Source organism: Bufo gargarizans, chromosome 2 (genome assembly GCF_014858855.1).
Source record: "Bufo gargarizans isolate SCDJY-AF-19 chromosome 2, ASM1485885v1, whole genome shotgun sequence".
NCBI lineage: Eukaryota > Metazoa > Chordata > Amphibia > Anura > Bufonidae > Bufo > Bufo gargarizans.
In genome coordinates this window covers 355,798,080-355,811,469 of record NC_058081.1, presented here as the reverse complement: position 1 = coordinate 355,811,469, position 13,390 = coordinate 355,798,080, and the positions used below count along the sequence as shown (strand labels likewise).

The following is a 13,390-nucleotide window of genomic DNA, read 5'->3' as shown; positions in this document are numbered from 1 at the left end:
ATTCCATATTATATTAAGCAACCGCCTGAAGGCCTATGATATACAGTATTGAAATCCGACGGGAAAGCTACAGAAATCATGACTATATAACTACTACCATGGGGCAAATTGATGAGTAGGAATGTTTTTCCGAACCATATTGAGCGCTGCACAGCTCTGTATTCTGCAAGCAGTACATTAGCATTTATTCAGCTCTATTATCTTAAATGATTATGTGATATTACCACTGGGCTATATTAACACACTCTGCGTTTTTAACACCCTATGTAAAAATACCCTTAGGTCACCTTCATATTTTCTCCAAGCCACACCGCAACCACATAACACATAAACACAGGGGGGAAAAAACACCAGGCCAGGAAATGTAGTACTTTTTTCTAATGCATTTTTGTACAGCAAAATAAATTCTATGTTTAAATGTTACATGCAAGCAAATGGGATGGTCAAAATTTATTTTTTTGCATTTGAAATCCGCTAACCGCTTTTTGGATTTTGAAAAACATTGCCTGGGGAATGTATTAAGAGTGGCATTTTTTATGCTGGCCTTAATAGGCGCCAGAATTATTAAGAGGTAATAATTCTAGCACAACAAGTCCTGTGCTCCTGAAAAAGAAATCTATGTCAGCTGGCGAAGATTTCTGGTTACATGAAATTACTAAAGAATTCAGATCCAGGTACTGGTTTGAAAACTGTAGAATATTTTTCGAGGCACAACCTCTTTATATCACTTGTAAAACAGCTATGGCAGACCACAAGATATTATAACTGGGCATGACACAAGTTTATAATGTCTGTCATTTGCAGGATGCAAAGCATTCTTGAGATCTGGTGACAGTACTGAGTGAAACAAGCGGCAGCTGCCTCTAAGTTGATGCCAACTCCTAGATAGTGATTTGAAGATGAGCACAGGGTATAGATTTCTTATAGTAGTAAACAGATGCATGTACTACCATCCTACTGATTGCTCTCTAGAGACCCTTAATGGCCTGCTTGAGGAGATGACATGGTGAGTAGGGCAGACAGATACTAGCAGCCTAGTAGTCCTTGCCACCATGTACATACAGGCATCTAATGATAATTTGTAGCTCAGCAGTTCACAAAGTGCTTTTCACATGACATGGGAGCAGCCCGTTCGGAGAGACAGAATTGGGTGAGGCTGGGAATGCAGCTGTGCTCTGTCTATTTTAAGGGTCTCTGTGGAACAGCTGTGCATACATTCATCTCTCATAAAAGAAATCAAACCCCGATAACATCCACAGAACACCGCTCAGCTGTCAAGACCCCCTGGGTTGTCCTAGATACTACAGAGAACCTGTACGAAGACATGAAAGCTTTCTGCAACCCCCTACAAGCATCTTGCAAAACCTGGTTGTTTAACCGTAAGCAGATGAGGGAAGATGAAGGATTTAGTTACAATTTTTATTTTTTTGCAGAAATCTACATTAGTTTCCAATTATAGTAATAAAATTGTGTGTGTGTGTGGGGGGGGGGGGGGGGGGGGGGTTGGCATTGCTCCTGAATTCTAAGTTGTAAGGATAACCCTGCTATGTATGTTTATATTACTTACAAAGATCTACTCTCCTATGTCACAAGTATATAGAGATATTGTAGAATGGAGTATATTCCGAAAAAGGGATGTTATGCCCTGGAAGCCAGGAAATAAATGACGTTATGTAAAAAGGAGATAAAATAAATCAGACATTCCATCCTTTTCAAATGTACCCCCATTTTATAAAAAAATAAGTATAAATTATAAATAAAATTACTGAATATTTTCCCAAATACCTTTCATTAGTTATAATGGCTCGTTTTGTCTAGGGAGCAATGATTAGGGGAAATAAAATGGCCACCTTCCTATTAGTACACATAAAACTGAGGCAGCTCTTTAGCTCAGTAATTTGTCCTCCTGTGTGATTAGGACAGGTTTTATGTGTACTAATAGGACGGTGGCCATTTAATGTCTCCTAGTGATTGCTACCTAGACAAAACGAGCCATTATAACTAATTAAAGGTATTTGGGAAAACATTCATAATTAAGTAATATTACATATACCGTAAGTATTTCCAGTAATTTTATTGTATTAATTCATGGAAAACCCCTTTAAGATAGAACTTGGAGTGGGAGATATATCAGTGTTTTAACGCCACTAAAGTAGCAGATTTTTAAAAGTCGGTGTAAATTGTAGCTGAAATGTACACCAGCTGCTAGCTGGCATATATTTCAGCTTCTAGTGCACAGGAAGCCCTAAGATGCACCAAATTTATTAAGAGTCCCGTGCCTCTTAATTAATTTGGCACATCTTAATCCAGTGCACTTTTAAGACTGGTTTAGGAAACATTCAGGGGATAATTGTTCTATGGAGAGACTTTAACTGCTGTGCAGGGATCCGGAGCGACGTGGATGTCGGGGAGCAGGTAAGTGTAATGTATAGAAGGTTCCGGGCATTGGGCAAGTCATTATAGGGGTTGGATAACCCCTTTAAGGGTTGCTATTTTTGCTATTTTTAATATACCATGTTCCATTCTTGGCTAAAGCATTGGCGCACATGAAAGACCCATTGCAATATGGACATATCAACTTTGCATTGCTTTATGTAAAATGCAATGAATATACCATACAATAATGGTATGTGCTGTATACGCGATGGGTGAAAAATAAAAACTGATGGGGCTGTAATATAACAGTGAGATGCAGAGTAGTAATGGACGAACATCGGCCGGAACGTTTCGCAAACGCGCGTTCGCGATCAAATGTTCGCGGTGGGCCCCATTCACGTTAATGGCAGGCGAACCTGAAAAACTTTCAGGTCATATTTGCAGCCACCAAATACTTACTAGAAGTGCACAAATAGTCCCACAACATGGACAATTACATACCAGAGGGGGATCAATGTCAAAAATTCCCCCCAAAAATATGTATTTTAATCAGGGGCAATTTTTATGCGTCTTAAACGGAAACTCTCAAAAATGGGCCCTGCTGGAGCCTAGAAAATTTTATTTTAGGCCACAGGAGTACAGGCCCCAAAATTTAGGCATTCACCTGACAGAAAAGAACAAGTGATTATGTGGCTGGAGGTATATTAGACTGTAAGTGGATAACAATCTTACTGTAGGCCAGTACAGGCCCCAAAAATTAGGCATTCATCTTAAAGAAAAAAACTAGTGATTATGTGTCTGGAGGTACATTAGGCGGTCACTGGATAAAATTTTTACTGTAGGCCACTGGAGTAGAGGCCCCAAAAATTAGGCATTCATCTGACAGAAAAGGCCTTTTATGCAGCTGTATATACATAAGACAAGGACCATTCTTTTTTCTAGGTTGTGGCCGATATGTGTGGACTGGCATGAGGAAATTCTATTACACGTGGTCATCACAGGTGTTGAATTCCTCCGAGATCCATGCCTCATTCATTTTTAGAAATGTGAGGTAGTCCACACTGTTGTGAGCTAGGCGAGTGTGCTTATCGGTCAAGATCCCCCCTGCTGCGCTGAGCGTCCTTTCGGACAGGACACTTGACGAGGGGCAAGCCAAGAGTTCCATGGCAAATTGTGCCAGCTCTGGCCACAGGTCAAGCCTGCACACCCAGTAGTCCAGGGGTTCCTCGCTTCTCAAAGTGTCCACATTGGCCGTTAACCCGATGTAGTCGGACACCTGTCGGTCTAGGCGTTCCCTGAGGCTGGATCCGGAGGGCGGCTCTCAATGGGTTGCTTGCAAGAATGATCTCATATCTGAAATGACCAACACATCTTCAAACCGCCCTCTTCTTGCAGGCACGGTAGGATTGGTACCAGCACCTGTTTCGCTGTGGGTGAAAATTCCTCTGGTCAGTATCATAGGTATGATGCTATTCCCCGCTGTATCTGCCTCATCATAATTATGATACTCACCACTGTAGGAATCAAGCGGAGGTAAGAGAAGCAGAGTGTACCATAACACGTGGAACACCACAAGGAACACCGAACCCCGCAACAATCCTTCTAATTGTGAGTACTCTGAAATAATTACGAAACTGACATTAGCTGTGATTCGATATTGTAACCACAGTAGGGGATATCCGAGTAACATATGCCATAAACAAGTTAAATACAACAAGAATACTCAGCGCTGTGCTTCAGAGTGGACATGCAGAATAAAATAACGGGATATACACATTTTAATTGACATATCTGGATTGAATGTAGAAAGTTTCTGACATCTACTTGTTTAAAGTAGAATATTTTAACTGGACACAAATAATGAAGTGACTATAATAAACGGATAACTAATCTTCCTTTATGTACAGTTGTGTTCAAAATAATAGCATTCAGACATCACTAACCTGATCAATCACTGTTTTTGGTAGAAATTATATTTCTACATGGTAAATAATTTACTAGCAGGTGTAGCAGAGTAATAGAAACCCAACAGACCTAACAGTCATGGCATGTATGCTGTTTATTCTCTGTAATTCAATCACTTATTGAAAGGGGCATGTTCAAAGTAATAGCAGTGTGGAGTTCAATGAGTGAGGCCATTCATTATTTTTAAAAAAAAGGTGGCAATTATTGCCCTTATTTAAGGAAGGAAGGCAACACATGTTGTACTTGCTGGTTACAGTGCATTTCTCTCTGAAATTCTGAGAAAATGGGTCGTTCCAGAGATTGTTCAGAAGAACAGCGTACCTTGATTAAAAAGTTGATTGGAGAGAGGAAAACATATAAAGAAGAGCAGAAAATGATAGGCTGCTCAGCTAAAATGATCGCAAATGCTTTAAAATGGCAAGCAAAACCTGAAAGACATGGAAGAAAGCGAAAAACTACCATTCAAATGGATAGAAGAATAGCCAAAATCGCAAGGACTCGGCTCCAGGAAGATCAAAGAAGATCAAAGAAGGTCTAAAGTTACCTGTGAGTACTGTTACAATTAGAAGACGCCTATGTGAAGCCAAGCTATCTGCAAGAAGTCCCCGAGAAGTCCCACTGTTGAAAAAAAGACATGTGCTGAAGAGGTTACAATTTGCCAAAGAGCACATTGATTGGCCTAAAGAGACATTTTGTGGACTGATGAAAGAAGGATTGTTGTTTTTGGGTCTAGTGGCCGGAGACAGTTTGTCAGACAACCCCCAAACACTGAATTAAAGCCACAGTACACTGTGAAGACAGTTAAGCATGGTGGCGCAAGCATCTTATGGGGATGTTTCTCATACTCCGGTGTTGGGCCTATTTATGGCATACCAGGGATCATGGATCAGTTTGAATACATCAGAATACTTGAAGAGGTCATGTTGCCTTATGCTGAAGAGGAAATGCCCTTGAAATGGCTGTTCCAACAAATCAACGACCCCAAACACACCAGTAAATGTGCAACATCTTGGTTCCAGACAAGATTGACATTATGGAGTGGCCAGCCCAATCCCCGGATCTTAATCCAATGGAAAACTTGTGGGTGACATCAAAAATGTAGTTTCTGAGGCAAAACCAAAAAATAGAGAAGAACTGTGGAATGTAATCCAATCATTCTGGGCTGGAATACCTGTTCACAGGTGCCAGAAGTATGTTGACTCCATGCAACACAGATGTACAGCAGTTCTCAGAAACTGTGGTTATACAACTAAATACTAGTTAAGTGATTCAAAGGAAAGCAAAATCTTCAAACATTTTCCAGTTTATATAGTGAATGTTTGAGTTTGTAAAGAAGAATACAAACACTGCTATTTTTTTGAACAGTCTAATATTCACTTTTCTTCAATATTTGCTATATTTTTCTTCATGTTTTGATTTGGAATAGAATGTGTAGTGTTCCCAATGCATTTGTGTGTATGGAAATAAAAGCTATTAGAAGGATTTTGAGTTTTGTTCACTTTTTTAAACACACTGCTATTATTTTGAACACAACTGTAGATCAGTCACAACTTGGATTAAAATTGAATGGTGTCTTTGATATATGAAGTCAATGCTATAACTTAGACTGTTCAATCTCTGGGAATACTGTGATCTTAGTTACTACTCTGAAATCAGTACCGTGACCCCGCGGATGTCGAACAGAATGAGAATAACATTTTTTTAGGGTGGGTTTTTTAATTGTTCATTTTTAATTATTTTATTATTTAATAGTATTGTGAACCATTCTTCATTTTTATTTTATATTATATGTAAATAAACGCCTATTTCTGGGATACACTGGATGGTGAGTGCCTATCTAGTTTATAAAATAATTTTGGTAGAGTGACTAGGAGCATTTTCACGATAAGAGCACCATATCCTTCTCAACAAGGAGGGGGGCCACCTTTTTTTATACCAAGTAAAAGTTATGTACGTACCTTCCCTGCCCGTGTTTGCTAGACCACATGTCTGTGGTCAGATGTATCTTGGCACCAACACTGTGTGCCAGATATATATTCAATTGCTGCTGAACGTGGCCATATAGCTCTGGGATGCCCTTCTGGGAGAAATGTTTCCTTCCGGGGACCTTCCATTGCGGTGTGCCAATGGCCACAAATTTTCTAAAGGCCTCTGAGTCCACCAGTTTATATGGCAGTAGTTGGCGGGCTAGGAGTTCCGACAAGCCAGTGGTCAGTCGTTGGGCAAAAGGGTTATCCGGCGTCATCAACTTTTTACGCTCAATCATTTGGGCCACGGAAGCCTGCTTTCTGCCAGATGAATGCGACGATGGCACGTGGAAGGTGGAGTGGAGGACAAATGGGAGGAGAGAGGAGAAGGAGAAGAGGCAGGATGTGGAGCGCTGGAAGTGTGGCTTTGTGGGTTATGACGGTGTTGCTCCCACTGGGCTCGGTGATGGGAGGCCAGGTGCATTTTTAAGGCGGTCGTCCCTAGGTGAGTGTTGTGCTTACCGCGGCTTATGCGTTGACAGCACAGGCTGCAGATGGCAACACTATTGTCAGCAGCTGACATGTTAAGAAAAGCCCACACTGCGGTGCCATGTGCCGGCGTCCTGGGAGCGCAAGATGTGATCGTGCATGGAGGATGACTCGCTCCAGATACATTTGCTGTCTGCTTTTTGCCTCCTCTGCACTGCGAGTTCTGCCTGATTCTCCTCCCTACTGCTGCTCCGTCTCTCCCTCTGAATTCCCCTCCTCTTCCTCTCTTGTGGGCACCCACGTGACGTCCATCGACACTTCATCATCGTCACCTTCACCACCACTGACATTAGAGATCTCGGAGTAGGCAGCAACAGCAGATCTGGGTTGATCTGGGTACTGTCGTCAGACTGCTGGGTGGCGGCCGTTGCTACCTCCTCTTCCTCATCCGATGCCAAGAATGGTTGCGCATCAGTAAGGTCTGGGAATGGATGGGAAAATAATTCCTCTGACTCGAGTGGAGGGGCTATGGTGATGGTAGTGGTGTCTTTGGGGGTGCACACAGCAGAGGGTGAGGAGGGTGCAGATACAGAGGATGAGGAAGGTGCAGAAGCGAAAGGCTGAGTAAGCCACTCAACCAACTCTGGTGTGTCCTTTGACATGATTGCACGCACCTTCTCCAACTTCCCACTTAGGCTAAGGCCTGGTGCAGCTGCCCAACTCCTACCACCCCTGCCTCTTCCTCTGCTTGTCATTTTCAAAATGACCCTGTGCCAAAATCCCTAGAGAAGAGCAGTATTTGTGGAATCAGGTATATCGCAGGCCTCAATCAGTATTTGGTGGAAGCCGGTATATCGCAACCCTCAATCAGTATTTTGTGGAAGCAGGTATATAGAACCCCTATATCAATATTTGGTGGAAGCAGGTATATCACACCCCTCAATTAGTATTTTGTGGAAGCAGGTATATCACACCACTTAATCAGTATTTTGTGGAAGCAGGTATATAGAACACCTGAATCAGTATTTTGTAGAAGCAGATATATCGCACCCCTCAATCTGTATTTTGTGGAAGCAGGTATATTAAACCCCTTAATCAGTATTTAGTGGAAGCAGGAATATTGAACCCCTCAATCAGTATTTTGTGGAAGCAGGTATATCGCACCCCTCAATCATTATTTTGTGGAGACAGGTATATAGAACCCCTGAATCAATATTTGGTGGAAGCAGGTATATCAGACTTCTCAATCAGTATTTTGTGGAAGCCGGTATATCGCAGACCTTAATCAATATTTGATGAAAGCAGGTATATAGCACCAGTCAATCAGTATTTTGTGAAAGCAGGTATATCCCACCCGTCAATCAGTTTTTTGTGGAAGCTGGTATATAGAACCCCTTAATCAGTATTTTGTAGAAGCAGGTATATTGCACCCCTCAGTCAGTATTTTGTGGAAGCCGGTGTATCGCAGGCCTCAATCAATATTTGATGGAAGCAGGTAAATAGAACCCCTTAATCAGTATTTTGTGAAAGCAGGTCTATCCCATCCCTCAATCAGTATTTTGTGGAAACAGGTATATAAAACACCTGACTCAATATTTGTTGGAAGCAGCTATATCAAACCCCTTAATCAGTATTTTGTGGAAGCAGGTATATCACACCCCTCAATCTGTATTTTGTGGAAGCAGGTATATCAAACCCCTTAATCAGTATTTTTGGGAATCAGGTATATCGCACCCCTCAATCTGTATTTTGTGGAAGCAAGTATATCGCACCCCTTAATCTGTATTTTGTGGAAGCAGGTATATTGCACCCCTCAATCAGTATTTTGTGGAAGCAGGTATATCACACCCCTCAATCAGTATTTTGTGGAAGCAGGTATATAGAACCCCTTAATCAATATTTTGTAGAAGCAGGTATATCACAGCCCTCAATCAGTATTTTGTGGAAACAGGTATATAGAACACCTGAATCAATATTTGGTGGAAGCAGGTATATTGCACCCCTCAATCAGTATTTTGTGGAAGCAGGCATATCAAACTTCCTAATCAGTATTTTGTGGAAGCAGGTATATCGCACCCCTCAATCAGCTTTTTTGGGGCAACAGGTATATCACACCCATTGCAAATATTTGTACCAATAACGCTTGTCCCTCTATATACTGTATCGCAGCAGAACCGCACACAACTGCTGCACAATACAAATGCACTATAATATACTTTCTATGTTAGAAAGTATATTATAGGTATATCACACCCCTCAATCATTTTTTGGGGGGGGCAACAGGTCACACCAGTTGCAATTAGTTATTGTTATAGCGTTTGTCCCTCTATATAGCTGCGGTATCGCAGCAGAACCGCACACAACTGCTGCACAATACAAATGCACTATAATATACTTTCTATGTTAGAAAGTATATTATAAGTAAATCACACCCCTCAGTATATCACACCTATTGATAGCACACCTATACCAGTCCTTAAAAGGACTTTTGTGGCCCTATTAGCTAGCGTTTGGTATCCCTAACAGTCTGTCTCTTCTCCACAAAGCAACCTCTCCCTACACTGGCAAAACACGGAATGTTAAATGGCTGCCAGATCGAGTTCTGTTATAGGGTGGGGGTGTTTCCATGTGCTGAAACATCTCAATTGGCTGTACTATCCCACCTGATGGATGTGTCATGTGTCAAAGTTCCGCGCAATACAAAAGAATATGGCGCATGCAAACATCGCCATACGTTCTCATGCTCGGAGAATCGCAAACGAGCAAAGTTCGCCGAGAAACGACCGCCGAGCGAACCGCAAGGCCATCTCTAGTGCAGAAAACCCCCATAACAGTGAGATACATAGCACTGCTATAACAGTAACAGCCACAGTGTCCCATAACAGTAACATGCAGAGCACCCCCATAACAGTGACATACACAGTGCCGCCATAACAGTATCATGCACAGAGCCCTCATAAGTGAAATCCACAGTGCTCCCATAACAGTAACCGCCACAGTGACATCCACTGTGCCCCATAACAGTGACATCCAAAGTGTTCCCATATCAGCGACATCCACAGTGCCCCATAACAGCGACATCCATAGTGACTAATAACTGTAATGAGAACAGTGACATCCACAATGTTCCCATAGCAGGGATATCCATAGTGGCCTCATAACAGTGACATCCACAATGCCTGCATAGTAAAGACATCCACGGTGCCTCTATACCAGTATCAGACACAGATCCCCCATAACAGTAACATACAATGAGCCCCATAACAGTGACATCCACAGTGCCCCCAAAACAGTGACATCTACGGTGCTCCAATAAGTGACAACAACAGTGACCCATAACAGTAATGAGAACAGTGACATCCACAGTGCCCCCATAACATTGACATCCACAGTGCCCCCATAACACTGACATCCACAGTGCCCCTGTAACACTGACATCCACAGTGTCCCTGTAACAATGACATCAACAATTTCCCTATAATAGGGAAGAAAAATTGCTAGGCTGTTATGGAAACCTGGTTTAAATCTGTGTGTATGTCATTGAGGCGAAGATTGAAGGACCTGTGACAACGAGAAATTCATATTCAATATACAGTATATATATATATATATATATACACATATATTCATACAAAGTAATTTTTCTCTTGCAGGAAACCTTTTCCTATTGGAGATAAGGTCACCTTTAGAGGTAAAGACTGTGTTTGCCAGAATTGTTCCCAGTCCTTAGTAAGTGACAAGCCAATCAAGATCCATGGACCAAGCCGTGAGTACCTCTCTCAAATATTATTCGTACCTTTGGATGTGATGTAATGCTTCACTTACACAGCATTTCCAGTAGCAGAACCCTCAGCAGTAAGATTTAGACTCCATTCAGACGTCCATAGAATGTGTCCGCACCCATTCCGCAATTATCTGGAACGGGTGCGGACCCATTCATTCTCTATAGGGCAGGAATGAATGCGGACAGCACACAGTGTGCTGTCCACACCCGCATTTCCGAAGCGCGGCCCCAAACTAGCGGACAAGAATAGGCAGTTCTATGGGGGTGCCAGCCGCAATTAGCTACTTTCACACTCAGGTTTGATGAGGATCCGTCATGGATCTGCACAAACACATCCATTCAGATAATACAACCGCATGCATCTGTTCAGAACGGATCCGTTTGCATTATCTTTAACATAGCCAAAACTGATCTGTCTTGAACACCATTGAAAGTCAATGGGGGACGGATCCTTTTTCTATTGTGCCAGATTGTGTCAGTGAAAACGGATCCGTCCCCATTGACTTTCATTGTGTGTCAGGATCCGTTTGACACCGCATCATCAGGCGGACATCAAATCGTTGCAAGCAGCATTTTGGTGTCCGCCTTCAAAGTGGAATGGAGGTGGAACGGAGCCAAACTGATGCATTCTGAGCGGATCCTTATCCATTCAGAATGCATTAAGGGCAAAACTGATGTGTTTTGGACCGCTTGTGAGAGCCCTGAACGGATCTCACAAACAGAAAGCCAAAACGTGAGTGTGAAAGTAGCCTAAGTTAGTTATTTGGGGCCATGTCCTGTCATATATTGAGGACTACAGAGTTTTAGGATGAACACATTAAAGGGGTTGTCTGGAAGTGGGGACATTGGTGTAATAGTACTAGAGTGACATACATAATACATACATACATGTCCTACCTTTGCCACATATTTCTGAAGCCCCGTTTTCATATAGGAAATTCTTAGCTGAAAGTTTTCTTATACTCGGTGACGTACCAGGTCTCTTGCAAGCGAGCTGAAGCCTCTTCTTCCGGCTTCTCAGGGAGCCTGGTGACATCATCGGCACTGATGGGCGGGCTTCAGCGCTGCTCTAGCCAGTAAAATGGCTAGGGCAGCACTAAAGCCCACCCATCAGAGCTAGTGACGTCACCGAACACACTGCTGGGCGGAAGCTTCCGCCCGACAGTGTGTTATTGTAAACAAAAGAGCCTTTGCCCTGCTTAATTTAGCGCAGGGCAAAGGAGAACATCGGAGCATGAACTTCTCCGATGCTCAAGTCAGGGGGCTATCTGGGTGTAAATGGAGGTTTGTCTGGGTTCAGCTCTGAACCTGGACAACCCCTTTAACAGTTAAATGACAAAGATCATCAGACTCTGTATATTACAACCGGTTAAGGCCAATCAGTAAGGCCTCTAGACCTCTACCATTACCCTTCATTCACTGCAATTATTTTATATAGAAACTATTGGAATGTGTAAAGAAGGCGAGGGTACATAATGTTGCCGAAATGACCAAGGCACTCTCTTACAGAGATCTCATTAAAGGGCTTCTGTCACCCCACTAAAGTGATTTTTTTGGGGGGCTAGTTACATTCGTTATAGTGCGATATATGAGAATATAATGGTGTTACTTACTTTCGTGCGGCCGTTTCTTAAGAAAACGAAGTTTTATTATATGCAAATCAGGTCTCTACCAGCAAGTAGGGCGTCTACTTGCTGGTAGCCGCCGCAAAAAACCGCCCCCTCGTCGTGTTGATTGACAGGGCCAGCCGTGATCTCCTCCTCCGACCAGCCCTGTCAGCATTTTAAAAATCGCGCGCCTCTGTTCATTCGCCGCAGGCGCTCTGAGATGAGGAGGCTCGTCTCCTCAGAACTCCCTCAGTGCGCCTGCGCCGATGACATCACCGAAAGAAAAGACGTCATCGGCGCAGGCGCACTGAGGGAGTGCTGAGAAAGCGAGCCTCCTCATCTCAGAGCGCCTGCGCCGAATGAACAGAGGCGCGCGATTTTTAAAATGCTGACAGGGCCGGCCGGAGGAGGAGATCACGGCTGGCCCTGTCAATCAACACGACGAGGGGGCGGTTTTTTGCGGCGGCTACCAGCAAGTAGACGCCCTACTTGCTGGTAGAGACCGGATTTGCATATTATAAAACTTCATTTTCTCAAGAAATGGCCGAATGAAAGTAAGTAACACCATTATATTCTCATATATCGCACTATAACTAATGTAACTAGCCCAAAAAAAAAAAATCACTTTAGTGGGGTGACAGAAGCACTTTAAGGTGTTCAATAAACCTCTCTGTCCAGCATAAGGCTGAAGTGGATGGGCAACAAAATCAGGACCATGGACAGCAGTCACATCACACCTAGTGGCACCTTCACCACATAAGGTTATAGCAGCCAGGAACATAAAGATGCCACTTACTGTTGTACACGCTGACTTAGGCGTGTAATATCTTTTTTCACATAATGTAATTTTTTTTACTCAGAAAATACAGTTTTTCTGTTTTCTAGAAATCCTGAGGATAGGTCATCAATATTAGAAGCCCGGACAACCCCTTTAACTACACCGTTTTAATGGGAACCATCAAAATATACTGATACTGATCAAAAGAAGTTATGATGAGAGTCTTTAGACTTAGAAACAAATATAATAATAATCAATTAATACGAAGCTAAAATTCTAGAGTGATGACTAATACTGGACTGAACTTTCTGTGGGTCAGTGATCCAAGGTCAGTTCTTCTTATGTTCCAGAAGTACAAGTGTATGTATGGTTCTTCTCAATGTGCGAGATTTGGGAATGTCATAGATAAGTATACAGTATCTTA

The 13,390-nt window shown here is 42.6% G+C and overlaps 1 protein-coding gene across 3 annotated transcripts in view; it reads left to right on the top strand.

Moving 5' to 3' along the window:
* Window positions 1-13,390, top strand: part of ABLIM3 (actin binding LIM protein family member 3) — a 247,732-nt gene that overhangs the window by 174,211 nt on the left and 60,131 nt on the right. For all 3 annotated transcript variants that reach the window (XM_044280723.1, XM_044280722.1, XM_044280721.1), the window contains exon 4: window positions 10,451-10,563. In XM_044280723.1, the coding sequence (XP_044136658.1) occupies window positions 10,451-10,563 (113 nt within the window). The remainder of the gene's footprint in view (window positions 1-10,450; window positions 10,564-13,390) is intronic.